This window comes from Giraffa tippelskirchi, chromosome 1, assembly GCF_054371585.1.
Source record: "Giraffa tippelskirchi isolate mGirTip1 chromosome 1, T2T-mGirTip1v1.2.pri, whole genome shotgun sequence".
NCBI classification, from domain to species: domain Eukaryota; kingdom Metazoa; phylum Chordata; class Mammalia; order Artiodactyla; family Giraffidae; genus Giraffa; species Giraffa tippelskirchi.
Genome location: NC_137275.1, coordinates 212,836,326 through 212,857,919, shown reverse-complemented (window position 1 = coordinate 212,857,919; position 21,594 = coordinate 212,836,326). Strand labels below are relative to the sequence as shown.

The 21,594-nt window shown below is 40.7% G+C and overlaps 1 protein-coding gene across 7 annotated transcripts in view; it reads left to right on the top strand.

The window, feature by feature from the left end:
• The window catches only part of LOC145520116 (uncharacterized), a 525,123-nt gene that overhangs the window by 173,529 nt on the left and 330,000 nt on the right, over positions 1-21,594 (top strand). For 5 of the 7 annotated variants that reach the window (XR_014064230.1, XR_014064231.1, XM_081525795.1 and 2 more), the window contains one exon: positions 16,652-16,807. Coding sequence is in view for 3 of the 7 variants with exons in the window: in XM_081525795.1 (XP_081381921.1) it covers positions 16,763-16,807 (45 nt within the window). In the remaining 4 variants the exon portion in view is untranslated. Of the gene's footprint in view, positions 1-16,651; positions 16,822-21,594 lie in introns of all 7 variants that reach the window. The other 2 variants (XR_014064239.1, XR_014064241.1) reach the window with 2 other exon arrangements.

Below are 21,594 nucleotides of genomic sequence, written 5' to 3'. Positions count from 1 at the left end.
TTGATTTTTATTGTAAGCTGTTTTAGTGAACCCAGGGGTGACATGTCAATAGAATCTTTAGGTCAGCTATGTTGCAGTGGGTTGAGGGTGAAAGGGAATTGAGATAGTAGAAACAACTAGGAATATTACACTTCTAATACATTTGGTAAAGGGAAAACTGAGAGGGAAGGTGGGAACTGCAAGTGGAAAAGAAGAGTTTGTCTTTTATTTTTATTTTTGTCTTTTATTTCTAAGACTTAAGTCTGCTTTTAGGCTGAGGGGAAGAAGTCTGAGTAGAGATAATTGAAGACAAGTATTAGAGGGATGGCTGACAGAGCACAGGCCTGCAGGAAGATGTAGGGGAAGGAGTCCTGTCCACAGGGCAGTGCGCCAGTTCTGGAGGTGAGAAGGGACACGTGAGGGAAGGAAATAAGACATGAGTGCTGTTACATTTAAATTTAGAGGAGAAGAGGCTTCTGGTACTGGTGTTGAAAGTCTTTCATATTCTCTGGGAAGTAGGAAATATTCATTGATAAATTGGGTTGGACAAGTCCAACCATTGCTCACAGGGGAGTCAAGATCAGACAACACTGTCACATAAGGACATAAAAGAGAAAGGAATAATGTATGAGTTAGACACATTCCCATTTGTCTTTTGGAAATGAAGCATGAACAGAAGGGATAACTCCTGGCTTTTCTAATTATTTTGTCTCATTTGGGAGCAGCAGCGGGCAGTTGATCTTTAGCCAGGGTACTTGTGGATGTGTACACATAACTGACATTTTTGTGTGCTTGTTAAACCTACCAGAAAACTGCTTCTTGCCAGATCATTGCCATTCCCTGATCAATCTTGGGCTCCTGATCAGTCTAGACCACTGTGGTGAATTCCAGCTTTCTTCCCATCCTCTGCTGAAATGCAGCCACTTCTGAGATGGAGCATGAAACTGATTATGACAGAGCCAGGAAATCATTTCCTCCTGGAAAGGACAACCTGCTGAAACTGGTGTTTCAGGGCTGAATCTCTGTCTCCCCTGGCACGGAGAAGAGTGTAGACTCCCAGTGTCCTTTCCTGAGCCCTCCCCAGGCTGTCCCATGGTTTCAGCTACCTGTCATGAAATATTCAGTCTGATTTAAAGTCCCGTCTATGGAGAGGGGACATGTGTATACCTATGGCTGATTCGTGTTGTTGTATGGCAGAAACCAACACAGTATTGTGAAGCAATTATCCTTCAGTGAAAAACAAATGAAAAAAATAAAATCCTATCTGTGAAGCTTGTAAGGCCTGGGTGTTGCAGTAGAAAGAGTTTCAGTAAACCATTTGTGTGCTGGATGTTGCACTAGGTTCTTCACTTTCATCCTGAGGGAAATCTCTGAGGTTAGTGTTATTATTCCCAATTTACAGATGATTAAAGGTATCCAAGGGTGGGGTAACCCCCTTCCCCCTTTTGCCTTGGGAGAGTCCTCCAGTCATACTTATTGCCCCAGAATAATTGTTAATAAACTTTTCTTTCACTCTCAAAAATTCGGGATACAAATTATATGGTCACCCTGTGTGAGGGTGAGGGCCTGAGTCTGGGTAAATTTCTGGGTTCTTCTGAAGGTGTGGGTGGGAGGAGTTTGTTCAGCATGACTTCCTGTGTTCTATTTCTGCCCTGCAACAAGGCTGCACTCTTATACCTCAAAAGCATGAGAGAGACTCCCTGCTAATCTGTTGAGCCCTTCCTGGGCTCTCTTAGCAAGGCCAGTTCATCAAAGAATAAAGGCAAGGAAATGAAGCTGTCATAGGAGAGAACCATTTGGTTATATGTTGGATTCATTCATTCACTCATTTACTGACTGCTTACTACTTGCAAGGCCCAGTGGCATGTAAGAGAGTGGGAGGAAGTTAACATCCAAATCCTGTCATCAAAAAGCTTACAGGGGACTTCCTTGGTGGTCAGTGGCTAAGACTCCATGCTTCCAGTGCAGGGGGCCCAGGTTGGATTCCTGGTCAGAGAACTAGATCCCATGTGCTGCAGTTAAGGGTTTGCATGCCACAACTAAGAGCTGGTAGAGTCAAATAAATAAATAGTTAACAAAAAAGCTTACAGTCTGAAGGGCAGATGCAACGAACTAAGATGTTTGTTGCAGGTGTAGAGTGAAGAGGGAGTAGTCAAGGAATGCATCACTGAGATCTGGGGAGAGAGACCACTTCCTGTTTAGATTAAGTTGGAAAAGTTTCTTTATAGGAGATGACCTTAGGGCTAACTTTAAAGGTTTGGTAAGGTGTGGATCCACACAAAGCGGGAAGAAAGAGCTGTCAGCCAGATGGATCACCAAAAGCAAGGCAGGACATCTTAAAATCAGGTGCCTGGAGCAGTTCCATTTTATTAAAATGAAGAGGAAGGAAGTGGGGAAAAATAAAGGGAGAATATTTGGTTGGGGTTAGACCATGGATGATAAGCACACTAGACTAAGATTTTTAAAATTTCAATCTGTTTGCAGTAGGTACATACATATATGATACATTATTTAAGTTTATTTATCTCTTTATATTTATTTGTAGCAGAATAGTGAAATGACCAAATCTGGTAGTTCAGTTGAGAGGGACCCCGCTGGAGAGAGATCAAAGGCATGGAGACTATTGTTGAGTGTGTTATCTCAATAATAAAATAGAAAGAGAATAGTAAAATTTATCCTAATTCTAATATTTTGTAGGATATTGCAATTTTTACTTATAAACACATGGACCATGAAATACAGGGCATGGTATGAGTAACCCTAATGGCTGTTAAGGAGATATTTAGCGGTACGACCCAGGAAGTATCATGGATCTGTAAATGGGGATCTTTTACAGTTCAGACTCTGAAGGAAGGGACTTTTTGAGCCAAAAGGGGATTAAGCTCCACATGTCATCCACAGTGTATAGAACATCGATGAGGGCAGAGAGATGGCACCTGCTGAAAGGAATATGAACGTTCAGTTCTCTGGTCAAAGTGACAGAGCTGTAGCTTCACCCAACGTTCTGATTAACAGGCTAAGTGGTTCTTAAAAACTGTGTGTATCAACAGTAAAAAGTTCATCATAGTAGAAATGGTAGCAATACTGTTGGTTTCTCAAGAACCAGACAGACAGCAGAAATGAAAGCTAACAGTAATTGCATAGACTGTTAGGTAAAACTGGAGCCGAGGCCACTAAAGATTATAGTCAACCTTAGACCCCAGTGACTAAGCTCTGGAAACAATGTATTCTTTCTAAAAATCGCTAGAATTCCAGCCATTTGAGATTGTATGCACACAGTAAGAGTTTTATGTTTTGTAGAAATAACCAGACGCTTCTGGTAACCGCTGAATTAAAGAATTCAGTACATTTTAGCAATGTGCTGAATTTAGTACCCAATTTTAGTAAGTCATAACTCAGTAGGTAACCAGCAAGTAGTCCTTAGATAAATGAGGATGTGAAAATCTATGGAATAAATTTAATATTCGCCAAGTAAAAATAGCTCATTTCTCACAAGGGGCCACTTTAGAATGAAACATATTGGCAACATTTTTTTTTTATAGCAATTTAGAGGGAAATAATTGCCTCCATAGAAATAATTGTAAACAGTCAGTTATTTGATCAAGAGTATAAGCAAAAAATAAGACTGAGAGAAAATCCTAGAAATTACAAAACCACGCATCCATCCCAGGTCAAATGGTGTGAGACACTATCTGTGTCAGACACACTAAGGAGCATCTGGACCTGTGGGGCATAGCTATGTACTGCAGTCTGGGAAGACATTTTCTCCAGCCTCTGTGCAGCCTGGGGACTGAGATAAGAACCTGTTACCTGTCCCATGAGAGCGTAAGCAAACATAGGTCATTTTAGAGCGTGGGCTTGACCATGCTCAAAACACATCTTACAGTTTCATAAAACTAAAAACAAAGAACTACTCTTGAGGTAGAGTAGGAGTCCTCTTATCAGGTATGACTGGGGCCAGTAGTTGGTTGTTTTGAAAAGTTGGTTCAAATGGGGATAAAATGATACATACAAACCATAGACATTTAATTCCAATGTATAGCACATATGTATATATATCTTTGCCAATATTTTGATGGTAGGTCAAAGCTTTTCTTTGAGAATGGCTAACAGTAATCATTCTTCCTAAACCACTGCCATGATGCACAGTCAACAGTCTCAATTCTTTAAAGTGGAATAAAATCTTTAAAAAAATGTGTGAAGTGACCTGGGCAATATTTCTAGATTTTTATGATTTTCCCCTCCAATTATTGACAGTCATCTCACTCACACCTATTTTCAAAGCGTTTACTTAATGATTCCTCAAAGTATTTAAGTTATTTTTCATAGAAGCAACTTCTATTACCTTCATATTTTATTTGATTCCAAAGATATTTAAATTGTCATTTTACTAGTAAGCATAGTTGGTTGGCATAAACACACTTGGATGCAAACCCAGGTGACTCTTGGTAAATTGGTATCAGATTGGTGGACTGTTCTGGGGGGTAGCCTGATGTCTGTTCTGTGTGCTTTCGTTGTCCATATGATTTGTGTGTCTCCATCTGTTTTACAGAAAGATTGGAGGGTGTGATTAACTTAGCAAAGAGGTTAGATGGAGGGTACTCAAGATAAATATATAGGTCCCTATACTTGGTATGTTTGTCCACTTGAAACCTTAAAGATGCCAGTGCCTTGAGTGAGCAATGCAGCTGAGTACCCCCCACCACATTACAGAATTCTTTGGGAGTGAGTATTATTCCTGTCTGGGTGAGTGGCATCTTATAAATATTGTGATTTTTAACTGCTAAGTGGAAAGTTTCTTGAAGTCTTAATATTCTTTTTTATATCTGTAACTCCTAGCTGACATCTCTGTAAAAATGATAGGTGCTTGGTTTGTGTTGGTTTGATGATTGACTGGCTTCTGAACACCTCCTGCTTAAAGGAAAATATTCAAAGCTTTTAAAATACCTTTCAGAACCGGAGTGAACGTCTAATTATCCCCATGTTGTAGATGAAATAAAAGAGGCTGAAGTATCAAAGGATTTAGTCAAGGTTTACCAGAGTAGGAAGAGGGAGTGGGAATGCGTTCTATTTTAATTGTGACACCAGTATCTATTAGCCATGTCTCTCTTGGTAGCATAAATTCATGTAGTTTACCCTGGGTTTGAACATGGCACTGTCAGTTACTAGCTGTGTGATTCTGGGCAAGTAACATGCTATGTATACAGTGTTTCTGAGTTTGACTTTACTACATGTGAATTGTGGATATGAATACTTGCCTGGCAGAGTCTTGTGAGGACTAAAAGCGTTAATGCAGGTGAAGTGCTCAGCACAATGCCTTGGCACAGAGTAGATGCTCAATAAATGATTTTTTTGATAATTAATAAAGTGTTTCAATGCTGATCATAAAGGAAAGGACTTTACACCAACAGTGACTATCAAATTTCCAGGAAACTTCTCTTCTTCAGTGGGTCGCAGACCACTGTCCTACTCCATCGTTTTCCCAGTTCATTCTGGAGTTGAGCTATTTCTGATTGAACCTTGCATAAATTTTCTTCAGTTCCTCACACTGTCAAGAGCTGGAAGACTGAGCTCTAACTTTCTTGGTGGGCCCTGGCAGGTCTGCAAGCATGATTATTGCCTACCTACCTTAAAAACAAGGTTCACCTGTAGCCTGAAAGTATTGTCCAGGCTGAGTAAAGACTGCAGCTGAATTAAACTTAACTTTGCTATTTATATTTCTCTGAGGCATTGTTAAAATAGAAACCGAGAATGTTGCACAATGAGAAAATATAAGCATGAAGCTAAAGCAGGAAGTTAGTTAAAGACAATGAAAACACTGGCTCTTGTTCCCATCTCTGGGAAAACAAACAGGCAACCAACACATCAGCCACCACTGGAAAGCTTTAGAGTGTCCCCAAGAAAAATGTTTGCTTGTGGACAGAAGCCCAACCCCCTGAGAACTATACATCAGGCCCTTTAGGATTTGGCCCTACCCCATTCATGTCTCATTACTAGCTCTGCCTCCTTACTCTACCTCCTTCCCAAGTATCTGGTGCTTCAAACAAACCACATCATTATCCTAAAAACGCACCTTGTACTTTCAAGCTTTCATGAGGTTATGACTTCTATCCCAAAGGCTCTTTTCCTCCATTTTACATCTGGTGAACACCCCTCACCCTTCACATGAAATCTCTTTTCCTAAACATCTTACCTGACCCTCAAACATCTCAATGAAAAATTATTCATCACATGATCAATAATTGGTAACTCACAATATATAGTTACAGTTGTACTCACCATACTTTAGTTTTTCTCCTCTTTTTCTTCTTTCCCCTCCTCCTCCTTCTCTCTTTTTCTTTCTCCTCTCCTCCTTTTTCTTCTTTTAATATCTGCTTTTATTCAAGAGCTGTGCTGTGTGGTAGCTGTGAGCCATATGTGCCTATTTAACTTAAATTAGTTAAAATTACAGATTCCTTTCCCCAGTCACATTTCAAATATTCAATAGCCACATGTGGCTACTGGCTACTGTGCTGGATAGTGCAGATACAGAATATTTCTATTATTGTACAGCGTTCCACTGAATGACACTGTGTTGGAGTATAAGCTCCTTATTAAGGGTAGGAACCATGTTAAATTTACTTCTCCATATGCAGACATTAGCAAGATGCCTGAAGGTTAATGAAGCCTTGAGAGAATGAATGAAACTTAGCTAGGACTCTGACTAGTATGTTTGAATTCCCAAGGCCCAGGTTTTTCAAGAAATATATCAATGCTAACTTCCAGTTCCCTTCCAACATCCCCAAATTTATCAAATTCACAAATTTTAGGATAGAAGCCATTTTAGGAAAAATGGTTTGGATAGGTTCTTGCACTCCTGCTTTAATAGTGCTTCTTAAATGCATTTTCCAAAGGTGATGGAGTCTTAAACAAAATGAGGGTGAAAAGAATGGAGAATGAAGAATACCTTAGGTGGATCTCATTTGTAATACCACATCTGTTAGAAGAGGCTCATTTATGGGGAGAAGTTTCTGAAGTCCCGAAATCTTGTTTTGACAATTGGTCACTGAGGTAGCTGAGCTTATCTTTGCCAAAAGTTTCATCATTTTTGAGGGAAGTGAAATATGCCACCATTCCCCAAAGGAGGCCAAACATTGAATGGATTCATTGTAAGCTTTTGAGACAAGAGTTTTAGAATCCTTTGCAGAGGTAGTGAGATTAGGATACATGTAGGATATGCTAGCATTAAGAATCAGCTTCTATGTCAACTTATGTTAGACCATTTAAAAGTACTGTGCCTCTTTCCAAGACAATGCCAAAGTCAGGAAAGATCACAAAATTCGCCAGGGTCCTAGAGCTAATTAGCCATCAATTCCAGCTGGAACTCACATCTTGTAACTCCAAGTTGAGGGCTCTTTTTATTATGCAAGAATTTTCTAAATCTGTATGAGTTACTTGGGAACTCCTATTAAAAATAGCTAGACTTACTGAATCAGAATCTCTAGACTGGAAGTCTGAGAATTTGTATTTTTACCAAGTGGCCAAGGTGGTTCAATATGTATTGAAACAGAATGTGTCAGTTCCCTTTGGGATTAAATTCTCATTTTAATATATTGTGGATCTTGCATAAAAGATCTTACTATTTAATCATCGGCTTAAGATTTAGAGCTGGGTCTGGTTATTTCACAGAGATACAAATTCATAGACTCTCAGTTTAAAGGTATGTTGAGGTCATTTGTTCTCATTCTCATGGGATGCAGGAATTATTATTATAGTGCCCCTGGGAAAGGGTCAAATAACAGTTAATTGATTAGTTCAGTTATTCTGTGGGGAAACTGCTTCTATTGCTAAGCTCTTCCTCTTATTAGAAAGCACTTCCTTCTCCTGAGCTAAATCTGCCTCCTCCTTGGTCCAGTTAGGACTTCCAGAGCAACAGGGAACAATTTAGTGTCCTAAGGAGTTAAGGGTTCTGTCTAGAGGAAACTTAGAGATCACATGCTTGAATCTTTTCATTGTTCAGCTGAGGAAACTGACATACATTCTTTCAGCATTCATTAATAGATATGTATTACGCTCTTCATTCAAAGATGGGCACAACAGGGGACAGAAATATCTTCTAAGAGAAGCAGAATGTATTAAGAAGAGGTGGCAAGAATACACAGAATAACTATACAAAAAAGATCTTAGTGACCCAGATAACCATAATGGTGTGATCGCTCAACTAGAGCCAGACATCCTGGAATGTGAAGTCAAGTGGGCCTTAGGAAGCATCACTATGAACAAGGCTAGTGTAGGTGATGGAATTCCAGCCGAGCGATTTCAAATCCTAAAAGATGATGCTGTGAAAGTACTGCACTCAATATACTAGCAAATTTGGAAAACTCATCAGTGGCCACAGGACGGGAAGCATCAGTCCTCATTCCAATCCCAAAAAAGGGCAATGTCAAAATATGTTCAAGCTACCGAGCTTGAACTCATTGCACTCAATTGCACTCATTTCACATGCTAGCAAAGTAATGTTCAAAATTCTCCAAGCTAGACTTCAACAGTATGTGAACTGAGAACTGCCAGATGTACAGCTGGATTTATAAAAGGCAGAGGAACCAGAGATAAAATTGCCAACATCTGCTGGATCACAGAAAAAGGAAGAGAATTCCAGAAAAACGTCTGCTTCATTGACTACACTAAAGATTTTGACTGTGTGGATCACAATAAACTGTGGAAAATTCTTAAAGAGATGGGAATGCCAGACCATCTGACCTGTCTCCTGAGAAAGCTGTATGCAGGTCAAGAAGCAACAGTTAGAACCGTACATGGAACAACAGACTGGCTCCAAATTGGGAAAGGTGTACGTATTGTCACCCTTTTTATTTAACTTATATGCAGAGTACATCATATGAAATTCATGGCTGGATGAAGCACAAGCTGGAATCAAGATTGCTGGGAGAAATATCAATAACCTCAGATCTGCAGATGATACCACCCTTATGGCAGAAAGCAAAGAGGAACTAAAGAGCCTCTTGATGAAGGTGAAAGAAGAGAGTGAAAAGGCTGGCTTAAAACTCAGCATTCAAAAAACGAAGATCATGGCATCCAGTCCCATCACTTCATGGCAAGTAGATGGGGGAACAATGGAAACAGTGACAGACTTTATTTTCTTGAGCTCCAAAATCTCTGTGGTTGGTGAATGAAGCTATGAAATTGAAAGATGCTTGCTCCTTGGAAGAAAAGCAATGACAAACCTAGCCGGTGTATTAAAAAGCAGAGACATTACTTTGCCGACAAACGTCCATCTTGTCAAAGCTATGGTTTTCCAGTAGTCATGTATGGTTGTGAGAGTTGGACCATAAAGAAAGCTGAGTGCTGAAGAACTGATGCTTTTGAACTGTGGTGTTGGAAAAGATTCTTGAGAGTCCCTTGGACAACAAGGAGATCCAACCAGTCCATCCTAAAAGAACTCAATCCTGAATATTCATTGGAAGGACTGAGGTTGAAGCTGAAACTCAAATACTTTGTCCACCTGATGCGAAGAGCTGACTCATTTGAAAAGACCCTGATGCTGGGAAAGATTGAAGGTGAGAGGAGAAGGGGCCAACAGAGGATGAGATGGTTGGATGGCATCACCAACTTAATGGACATGAGTTTGAGTAAACTCCAGGAGTTGGTGATGGACAGGGAGGCCTGGTGTGCTGCAGTCCATGGGGTCGCAAAGAGTTGGACATGACTGAGTAACTGAACTGAACTGAGGACTATTGCATAGGAGACAGAATTTCAGATAGCTCTGAGAAACTGCCCCAGAGAGGTAGGGAGTAAGATCAGTATGTGATTTTAGTGAAGGGGGAGTACCTGCAATCAAGCACATATTTTTTTGCAGAAGGTTTCTTGTGAGGGTTACTACTAGTCATGAGAAACAGATGTCACCATGAGGGATTTTTGTGCTTTTCTGGCTAAGAGGAGGTATAAGAATTGGCTCATAAAATCATCTCCTGAAAATATCTCACTATCTGAAGACCCATTCTGCCATTTTCCCCAGAGCACAGAGTGCCTCATTTCTCCTCTCCACCCTGAACTCTTTTCAGGGGGGTGTTGAAAGCCAGCAGCTGCAACAGCACCTGATTTAATCCATGTAGAGGTAGATGGCAGGTGCCACTAGAAAGTGCCAATTTGTAGTTGACAGTGGTGAGGATATCTAATGGGGCCCTAACTGATCTAGGTGTCAGGAAAGGCACCTCAATGAAGCAGTCCCTGAGATGGTCGGAAAGTTGGGAGTTGAGGGGAGAGAGGAGCCTTTCAGGCTGCAGAACAGTATCTGCAAAAGCTTCGAGGAAGGCGAGTTTTGAGAAACTGAAAGGCTCAGGGAAAAGTGGGGAGTGAGGTAGGATGAAACTGGAGTGTGGGGCAGAGGCCTTGTATGCCATGTTAAGGATTTTTTCTTCATCCTAAGAACAAATGGGGAGCCCTGATACACTGGTGTTTCTACATCTCAAACTGGCTGTCCTACAAATACTGGACTGCAGTCCCTGTCTGAGTGGGTGTGAAGACACTAGTGATGAATTAAGAACTTACTGCACAAGCTCAGGTGAGAGATAAAGGTAGCTTGGGTTAGGGTTTTGGTAATGGAAATGGAGAAGAGTGGTCATATTCGAGACATACTCAGGAAATGGAAGGAGTAATATCTGTGATGTATTGATTATATAGGTTAAGAAAAGGTTTTAAGGAAGGACTGGTCTAGAGATCCAGATGAAGGGGTAATTCCTTAACTGAGACCACATAGGTAGATAATTACAAAGTAGAGGACAAGGCCAACAATTCTAAAGCCAGGATGTGGGTTAGCTTGCTACAGTGTGAAGGGATTCCACTTTGGCAGTAGGCAGACCAGCTTTGAACCCTGGCTTTGCCACTGACAAGCTCCGTGATCTTGACCCATTTCCTTTACCTCTTCGAGATGGGGATGAGGATGATAAACACACCTCTTTCATAGGTGATTTGTGGGAAATTAAGTGAGATGTTTGTAAAGTTTGTAAAGCTATTAATATGCCTAACACATACCAAACACCAAAATGATAACCTAGCTGAGGTTATTGTTTTTATTACTAGGAGTTACTGTATCTTCCTTGAGTCATCTTACTAATTTACAGAATTATTCCTCTTCCCCAAATACTAATGGAACATTCTGCTGGGCTCTAGTCACACAAGATTAAAAACCTTGTGGTATTTACAACAAGTGGAAAAGTTGTGAAAGTTGGATGTCATGTAGCCACTGACTGCCTCTGATGACCAGGAAAAACTTCTTAAACTGATGTTTATCTCAGCCTTGAAGATATTTTTCACATGGAGAAGAGGCAAGAGGTGATAGTGGTGGTAAAGGTGGTATGGGGCATTTTATTAAGAAGAACACCAAGTGGAAAAACACAGAGGCCTGAGAAAACCTCTCCTTTGAGCATCTGCAAGAAGTTCAGCATGGCTGAACTGATGATTCCTTTTGGCTGAGTGGCATATGTCATTGGAAAGATGGGCAGGTGCTAGATTGTAAAAGAAATTGTAGGTCAAGCTAAAGATCTTAAAAGTTATTCTGTAGACAGTCGAGAGATGCTGAAGCTTTTTAAGCTGAGTAACATGATCAGAATTTTGTGTAAAGAGGTTCCCCTCCCTCAAGGAATCATATTTTTTCCCTTGTGAGTCATTGTGGGTAGTCCCTCTAGAAGGTTTGATGTTGGAATTACTAGAGAAACAGTGCTTAGAAGGTGGTTGCCTTCCTCACAAGAATGTCTCAGAAAAGAATATGATATGATCATCTGTGTTTTTGAGTGCTTCAGTGAGATGTCTTCCGAATCCCTTGGGGTTGATCTCTGGGAAGGAAAAGGCATGATGGGTGTGGGTCCCTGTGGTGCTAGATGATGAGACTGCTACTAATCAGTGTATATGAAACTCAAGCAATTAACTAGAGACTCAAACATGTAACCAACCACACAAGGTAAAAGTATGGTCAAGATCAAGATAATCTGCTTGCATTTATTTCCCAGCAATCTAGAAAGAATAGAGGGGAGAGTATGACCTTCAAACTACTCATAGCATCTGAAAGAAGGGACATTTATCCTACTTGAATTTCCCTCTTGAAACAATATATTTGACTGATTTAAAAATAAGAATCTTGTTAAGAGACTGTTCTATAATGAGTATTCTTTATGAGTAACAAAAAAAAATTGTTGACAGTGACTTAACTTTCAGTCTGAAATAATAACAGTTCATAAACGTGCAGTGTAACCAACACATTTCAGAGAATCCAGAGATTCCAGTATGCATTTGGTTCTTCTGTACTGAAGTCGCTTAGGAGATCATTCTGGTTTCATCTGGATTTTTTTTCCATGTTTCAAATTGGTTAATTTCACTCATTCTGGTTTTGATTCTGGATTCTTAGTTGTTTTATTGTGTTAGCCTTAACTGTCCTCATGATGTTTGCTTGTGCCTTCCTGCCCTCAGTTTTTTCTTTGATGACTGGATTCACTCTGTGTTCTGATCACATGAAGGTTTTGAAATCCCTTTGTTTGAAATTGTTCTCTTTCTCTAGGGTTGGAACTGAATATGCATTCCTCAACTTTGCCATACCTTGACAGTTCCTCCATAATACTTTAAGTATCTCTTAGACTATATGAGCTTGCAATCATTATCCACCCAAATTGAGGGTGGGATATACTTTTGTTTATGTTTAGTATTGATTCAGAGATTCCTTTGTGCTCAGTAAATTATTTGCATGCAATGGGCGTATCCATCCATGCCGCCCAACTTCCAAATGCTGGAACTAGTTCCACTTCACTGCCTCATCTATTTAGGAATCTTGTGTCCTATCGTCTTCATCCTGGTCATAAATGTGATGTTCAGCCATGGGAAGGAAGCCAAGGAGCAAGTCCTTTTGTTATTAACTGTCATTGCTTTTAATATGTGAGACCTGAAGACTCCAAATAGCTATTTAAGATAGTAAGAGAAAACAAAGGAGCTAGATAGTAGATTGCCTTCTAGTATATAAATACAGGCATTTGACACACAAGGCAGAAATGCTTCTTATATGGGCAATTTAACATTTCTGTTTAAAAAGCAATTTTGGAATTAACATTTTCTGGATAAAGTATATACAGAGTGGTAAAGAGCTTTTGCTTAAAATTTGTGAGAAAAGGGACATTTCTTAGTACATTCAGCTAGCGTAATTTTTGTTGTTCCTTTTTTTTTTTTTTGGTGTATGCTAACTTTCGAGAAGCCTCTTGGTAAGGATGGTCAAACACCTATTGGTGTTGGGAGCAGTATTCTGGAATCTTCTCTGCTTATTTCCAGTTGGCCTTCTCTATGATCCAGTGCTCTTTAGCATTAAACTCTCGTTTTTCATTATGCTCTTACTCGTATACTTTTAGATTTGATGCTTATATGTGGTCCATGATTACCAGGTTTGTTTCATAGATTTGGGCATATATTCTGTCCAGGGTTCTTCCCTCTCTGCATCTCTTCTTTAGTTTACCTTCTTCAGCCAGGCTCCCTGGAGTCTAATTTCTGGACATCCAATTTCAATTTGGGGAGTAGAAGCGACTAAAATGAGATTTAAGAAAGCGGAAAGTTTGCTCGGTGGAGGATGGGCAGCTGAAACAAACAGGAGGAATATTTGAAGTGAGATGAAATGAAATGCAAAAATCTAAAAGTATTGGTTGGCAATAACCTTCAATAACTGAAGGATCAATTAACCAGACTCTCTATCCCTCAGACATTTCCATTAACTTTGAAAAAATTCTAAACAAAGTCATTAGAAAAAAAAAAAACAGATGGATGAGGTCTGGGACTTCAAAAGAGGCAAAGTTTAATACAAGATTTTAATGGGACCCACCTGACAAAACAAAGACAGGACTTACGCTTGTGCTGTTGGAAATAAAGAGACAAAGAAATAGAGGCACACGAGACAATGCCTATCGGGCTGCAAGAGCTTAAATTGATCTTTAATGCAATTTTTAAAGCACAAAACCATGCACAGGATCTAGAGGACCTGCTTGGAATTAACTTCTGATGTTGCTGACTTCAAAGGCAATCAGGACACAGACCCCAATGAGGCAGATCTTCCCACAATAATATAGGAGGCATATTTCATGGCCAGGGACCCAGCAAAAGAGTTCATAGCTACAGATCAGACAGGAAAAATGAAGTATTTCTCTGCGAGAAGATGGTTTTCCAAATTAGTTGCCAGGTCCTAAGCAGAACATTCAAAGCCCATGTGTTGGACATGAGGGTCAGAGGGCATGGAAAGAAGGTGATGTCATCATCAAAAGACAGCAGCCAAATTACCGAGATTTTTATTGTGTTTTCTCACAGTTAGTAAATCCTAGTTAGGGCTTAACCAGTTATTGCACAATCAAACACAAGACATACTGGAACCTCAGTGGGTAGAAGATTCAGGCTCTACTGAGCTATGGCAAGAATCAGAGGACTGAAGGACTGACTCCAAACACAATATCTAAAAATGCTTCAAATTTGCTTCCATCTAGGCTGGACTTGACAGCCAGAGGTATTCAACCTGGTAGCAGTGCCTGACAATAAGTATTTCTAGCAAGTAGTGGTTTTTCAGTTCATGGGCACAGTTGTGGTTATAGAAGGTCTTCTGATATTGGGGCAGGGCATCAGCCAACTGCTTGGAAAGGAAGCAGGGACCAGCTTCCAGGAAGAGGATGCTGGCTTAAATTAAGGTGTCAAGGCCACAGACCACTAGCTAATGTTGAGAGTAGAACTCTGTCCTATAAAATCTATTATGAACGAAAAATTGGGACCCAGGGAAGAAAGCCATATTGGTTAAAAGTTGTGTAATAATTGAGATAGGGATCACCCTGTAGATGCATTGTATAATTGGCCTATGCAGCAAGCCTAATTCCAGAATTTCCTGAGTGTGCTAATATACTGGCCTCTCCAGTAAGCACTGTCTCAGTACGAGTCTTCTTGGTGGCTGCAGCAGAGTAAGGCTTGGAGGAGGAGTTGACGCAGTTCTAGACTTGGCGCAAATGGACTTAAGACAAGCTGGGCTGTTTTGTACCCATCTGGAACTCAGATAATACAGCTTCAGAGGAACTGGCCACATGGTGTGTGTTTTAAATCTTCACAGTGTTTGTGGTTCTAACTTAGTGCCCTAAGCAGAGGTATTGAGCTGGCTATTCTCTGTCTCCCTAGATATGTCAAACACCTTCTCCACCCTGCTGTGTGCCCAGGGAGGCTGAACTCAATGAACCGCATCAACCCAGCCTCTTTGCCTGCCCTCTGTTCACTGGGTTCTTCACTGAGGAGCCATGATAGTCAGAGAACAGGTGGAAAGAGAGGATGGAATAGTATTTTCTCCCTGCTGGGCCATGGATTGGAAGTGGTTGCCTTCCTCACCCAAGGCCACATCCCCTATTACATGGCCCCTGCTTCTGCTGTAGCCCTCATTTGGTTCTAGTGGCCACTTGCTCCTTTTTCTCCTTCAGGCCTAGCTAGTGGTGGATTCTCCACTTCTTCTGGGTCCATGCCTCTTTGGCTCATTATCATTGTTGGTTTCCCTTAAACCCAACAATACCTTTGTAAATACTCTTTTCATGAACCTCCATTTGCTTCTGCCTTTTTGTCTGAATCTGATCAATACAGAAGTGTAACCATGTTTAAGTGTGATATTTTAAAAATGTTGTTACTTATACTTAACAAAACAATGGAAACAAACCAAGTTTCTATTGGTGGAGAATTGGTTAAATTAGTTATGATCTATTTATATCAAATGGTATAATATTTAGCCAATAAAAATCATGTTATTAAAACATTTAATGTCATAGGATAATAATACATAAAGGAGAAAAAAATGGTATAAAATGATATGTGCAGATTGGTGTCATATACTCCCAATATATATATTGGAGGATATATATAGGAAGAAAATACACCCAATTATTAAAAAGGTTATCTCTGCTGCAGTTGAAGGTAATTTTTGTTTTCTTGTTTTTGTACTTTCCAAGCATACTGCAATGGAAATATATTACTTTATATTTGGAAAAAAAATTATGAAAAACAAAATAAGAGAATACCTGTGATCTAGAAAGATATTCATCACTTGTGGGAGTACTATCATATTTGAAGGGTTGTTGTAGTATACTTTTATGCATTCAGGTAAGTCTTGGCAGTCAGTCTTTTATATAAAATGGCTATTTAAGAAGGCTTTATATAAGGAGAAGGAATGGATGTCCCTTCTCTCATCAAAACTCATGGAGACATGTTACTGTACTGTAATAAATAACCTTATTCAGCCCTTTAAGGATAAAGCCAGTCTGAATCTGTCACATGCCTTAAATTTTCCAGGGAAAATTCTTTCCCCAACTCAAGTCTTTGTGTTGTATCAGCCAATTCACAGTGCTTTCAGGATAGTATATGGAGTTAAACATTTAAATCTGACTCCAGGTTCCAGGGTCAGCTCACATATGATCTATTGAGGTACTGGACTAGACCTTGTAAGACTTGACATTGATATCTGTGCTCTTTTTGGCTGGCTCTGCAGCCTCACAATATCATGAAAACATTCATGATAGGAAGATGGTGCCCCAAAACTGATGGGTTAAGGATTTCAGTGTAGTTCTCTGTTATGCCATGTGAATCACACCTTCATTAAGTTACATTGTTATCAATCCCATCAGTTCTTTGTTTTTAACAGGTACTGACTTTGGTCCAAGAAGGAGAAGTCCCAAGTGGTTAAACCGTACGTGAGATTGCTGCTGCTGCTGCTGCTAAGTCGCTTCAGTCGTGTCCGACTCTGTGCGACCCCATGGACGGCAGCTCACCAGGCTCCGCCGTCCCTAGGATTCTCCAGGCAAGAATACTGGAGTGGGTTGCCATTTCCTTCTCCAGTGCATGAAAGGGAAAAGTGAAAGTGAAGTTACTCAGTCGTGTCCGACTCGTAGCGACCCCATGGACTGTAGCCTACCAGGCTCCTCCATCCATGGGATTTTCCAGGCAAGAGTACTGGAGTGGGGTGCCATTGCCTTCTCCTTACGTGAGATTAGAAAAGCCATTTTCCCCCATTGTAATGGATGAATGATCCTATGTTTACTTATGAACTTGTGCTTTCATTGAGTGGAAGTTAGTAAAATGGAAGACATCTGTGCGTGTGTAACAGTGGTGTTCTTATGGACAGTCCATCTTCTTCTTTGTGTTTTTCTTCTTACTCTGTCCACTGTTTTGCTTTTTAGAAGATTGTTGGGCTGCCTTAAAACGTTCTGCTAGGACTTCCTCAGGCCCCTTTTTGCCTCCTCTATGTCCTGCGTTGGAATTCACACTTTGCTGTTTTCCAAGTAAGGCTCATCTATAACATTTTAATGAGTAGGGGAATTACTCATGTGCATGAGAAAATCTCTTATAATGCCTGCTTGAGTCCTGTCCAAGTTTGAGGTAAGAGATAATTGTGCCTCTGGTTGGGAACTCCATACTCTGTTTATGGTATTTAGGCTTTGTTTGTCTTTCAGTAACTTCATGATTTCCCTCCCTCCCCACCGACTTTTATGGAAATCATCTTCCTGCTGCCTGAAGTGTGTCATTCTGGATCTTGCCAAGAAGAAAACCTCTCCATAGAGAAAATGACCCATCTCTTCCCCTCTGCAACCATCTGACTTAATTATGCACCATGCTTGGCCCCTGGAGAGCTCAGTGAGGAACACGAGGAAGTCCTGGCTTGATCGCCAAGCCCTAGGGTCTTTGTCAATTATCATCTGGCACCCACGAGTCTGGCCAAATTTACAGGCATGTCTGTCTCTCAAAACATGTCAGGCCTGAAGAGTGAATCACTTTTTTTTTTTTGGAGCCGCTATAAGTAGAACAATCTTTTCCATTAAAACCCACTTAACTCTCTTCTCAACACCCCAGAGCTTCTTGAACACACCTCCTATTCCATGTGTGGTGCCGGCGAGACTGCAGTTGAATAACATGACTTGTTTCCCAGGGCTCATGGCATGGATGGGGGCCTTTCAGGACCTGGGCTGTACAGGCAGGTGGAGGTGAATTTGAGAGGCCCATTCTTCTCTCAGCTAGCTGTGAGTCCTTGAGAGAGCCACTGACCTCTCTGAGCCTCATTTTCTCAACAGTACGATGGAGATAATAACATTTACATGTCCAGCTCTACGACCCCATGTACTGTAGACCACCATACTCCTCTGTCCATGGGATTCTCCAGGCAAGAATACTGAAGTAGGTTGCCATGCCCTTCCCTAATTTGCCTCATAGGACTATTTTAAGGCAAAATTAACATAATTTTGCAGAATTAATTTGAAGTAATTCTTCAAATTACTTCAGAATTAAGCAGAAGTAATTTGAAAACTAAAGCACAATAAATATTAATGAATTTAAAGAATAAGAAAAGCAGAACTCATTAACCATATTCCTTATTTCTACCCACCCTCCTGTTTAAGGGGGAAAATGGCTTTGTTCTCATCTCTTTTTATTAGGATTTCACATCATAGAATCCAAGGATCCCATTCAAAGTCATGTTTTCCTAACAAGTTATGAGACCCAGATTTACAATGTTATATACAAATATTGTATCTTCTGAGGTGCCTCTTTTGACATTGACCTGCAGTATTTCAAGTGAAAACATGATTTTCGTGCACTATGGTGAATGTTTTCAGCTTTCTGAGGATGCAGTAGCACAACTCCATTTGTTCCAGGACCTGTTTTATTCCCTTGATGTTGTTTGCCAGTCTCTCTCACTAAGCTTCAAGATAAGATAAGGTCTGGGATCTGTTCATCCCAGTCTACCCAGGTCCCAGCATAGGGGTTGGTACAGAGGAGGAGGTCAGGATATGACTGCTGGAAGGGGAAAGAAGGAAGGAAGGGAAAGTAAGAGAAGAGGGAAAGGAAGGAAGAAATCCAGACTCGATATTCTTAGAAGTATAATCAAGGGACACTTGTAACACTCTATGAAAGCAACCATCCTGGGAAAACCTATTATTATACCCTGGCTTCAAGTGTTGTTTTCATATTTGGGAGGAAATACATTATTTGTGTTTTGGACTAGTCCCATCAATCTGGTCTCTTCATCCCTGTCCCAGACTTCCTCTGGAGTTGTGTGGGCAGGATGGGGAGGTCCCTGGTTTGAATTGGTAGCTGAAGGCTAGTGAATGTTTTCCTGCTCAGAGCCAGTAGCTTGTAGTTGCTCATGAGGAAATGGGTAGAAAAACCCTCCAAGTCAGAATCCTTGGGCTTCTGCCTTACCCTCAGTGTGGCATGTAGCTGCCTGTGTTAGGAGAAGACTTTGGGAATTTGAAGATGACAGCCAAATACTGCTCTCAATGTATTCATAGATATCTCTTTAAAAACATTATGCCCATCAGAAGTTACATTGGTTTGATAAAAAAATCTGTTTTGGCGGTTTCCCCATCCAAGTGAATGAGTTGAGTTGTTTGCCTTGATTTTCACAGGTGTCACGGAGGCGACTTCTTCCTGTTCTAAACAGCCTTAGCTAAAATTTGCAGCTGATTCAGAATCATGACAGTGACAGGAACTGTGTTTTAATTCCAGCTCTGTTGCATACTGGCTGTGTGACTCTAAGAAACTTATGAGACTTCTTTGAGACTCAGTTCTTTCCTCTAAAGTGGGGACAATAATACCAACTTTTCTAGCTTGTTGTGAAGCTTAAGTGATTTGATGTGCATAAAGCATAGTGCCTGGCCCACAGCAAATCCTCATTACGTATCTTGCAGGGAGGTGTCAGGGAACAATGCCTTCTTTGCTTTCTTTTAAGGCCTACAGATGGCCTTGAGAACTGGCATGGGCTTCAGGTCTCTATACTTAAGGAGAGACTGACAGTAAAGCCAGCTATTCCAGAACCATGTGGAGCTCCTCCAGATCCCTAATGGTCACAAGCAGCTTTAGGTGGACTCCAGGTTAGTTAGCTAACAGGTATAGTCATGTAATATTCTGTAAACACGCGCACACTAGTGGCGATGGTTTTCTTCTCCCCAATAATGGAAACAAACAATCTTAAAATTCTCCATCCTGATCAGTAGCCTGAACACACATTTTCAGGTTCTCTCCCAACCCTGATCCACACGGAGATATTTATTTTACACATTTGTGGAATTAGAATGCAGAAACTTTTCAGTGTTCATTTTTAAAGCAAACTCATCTACTGAACTGATCATTAGCCTGAAGTCTAGGCGGGACAGGTGCACAGCACCTGGCTACTCTAATTGCTGGATGCCCCGTGTACTGCTCCTGGAGTAAGAGCAGAGACTTCAATATCTCTCTAGGAAAGTAGTTCTCAGCTGTGGCAATTTTTTCCCCCAGGGAACATTGAAGAGTGTCTGGGAACATTTTCACAACTGGTTGAGGGTAGCCTGTTAGCATCTGAAGTTTAGAGGCCAGGGATGCTGCTAAACATTCTAGAATGCTTGCTTCTCTTGCCAACCAAGACAGAGCCCAACAACAAAGAATTACTCAATCCAAAATGCCAGTATTGCTGAGATTGAGAGATTCTGCTCTGGCGAAATAACTGGAGGCAATGAAATCTAAGAACCCCCTGAATGTGTAAATAAAATGTGTGTATATGTGGCTTTCAAAGAGTCTAAAGCTCTTATGAGATTCTCAAAGATCAAGAATGGTTTAGGAGCCTAGCCTCGTGTGAATGAATGATTTTCAGGACTGTTGAACTTAGCTGTAACCCAATGAATGGCATTTCATGTATGTACCCATCAGAAGAGGTGGTGGTCAGTAAGGGGCATAGAAAAACTGAGTCATGGAGGTAAACTTGAGCTCTCTCAAGGAGATTCTGTGCTCTGACAGGCAAACAACTACTATTTACAATCTTCCTGTCAGATCTGTCTGCATGGTTGACACCAACATATGTATCTGTCAGAGCCTGATGTTATAAAGGTTCAAATCATGTTCACTAGTCTGATATGGGTCTGTGCTCAATAAAGATTTTAATTTCTTTTTGATATACATCTGTTTACAGTGTTACTGTAAATTCATCACTAGGCCCCTCCAGGATGGGAGCTAGGTATTACTCATTTATATCCGCATTGCATGGAAGTAATTGCTACTGTGTTAATAGTCAATATCATGTGCAATGGTGAGTAAATGAAGTGAGCTGATTTTGTTAAGACAAAGATGTCACTCTGCATTAAGTTACAGGGATATTTCTTCTTCAAATTAGCATATTGGTTTTCAGGCTTGTGCTTCAGGCTTCTATATGCTTGGTTAGTGTGAGTTATCCTCCCCAAATCTGCCTTTGGGACAATAACAAGATTGGGTTTCAGAGTCTGCAAGGCTGGGAGGAAGATATAGGTTGTGTCTTATATACACTGGGACAGTGTTGCCTTGTGCAACATCTTGGGAGAGGGAAAGCCAGTTAGCTTTTTCCTGGTAACACTTACAACTCCATTCAGGCCCAACACAGGATACCCAAGGGACACGGAATGGGCTGATATGCCAATCCGTGGCTTGTCTGCTCTCAGATCTCGTCTTTGCCCCTCCCCTGTTTGGCTGCATGTTATAGGGAATCTGATCCTGAAATCTGATCCAGGCTTCCATGCCAACTGGCTTGTGGCTGAGTTTGGCCAATGAGAAGTACTAGCAGGAAATCAGAAGGTGGATAGAAAGGAAAAA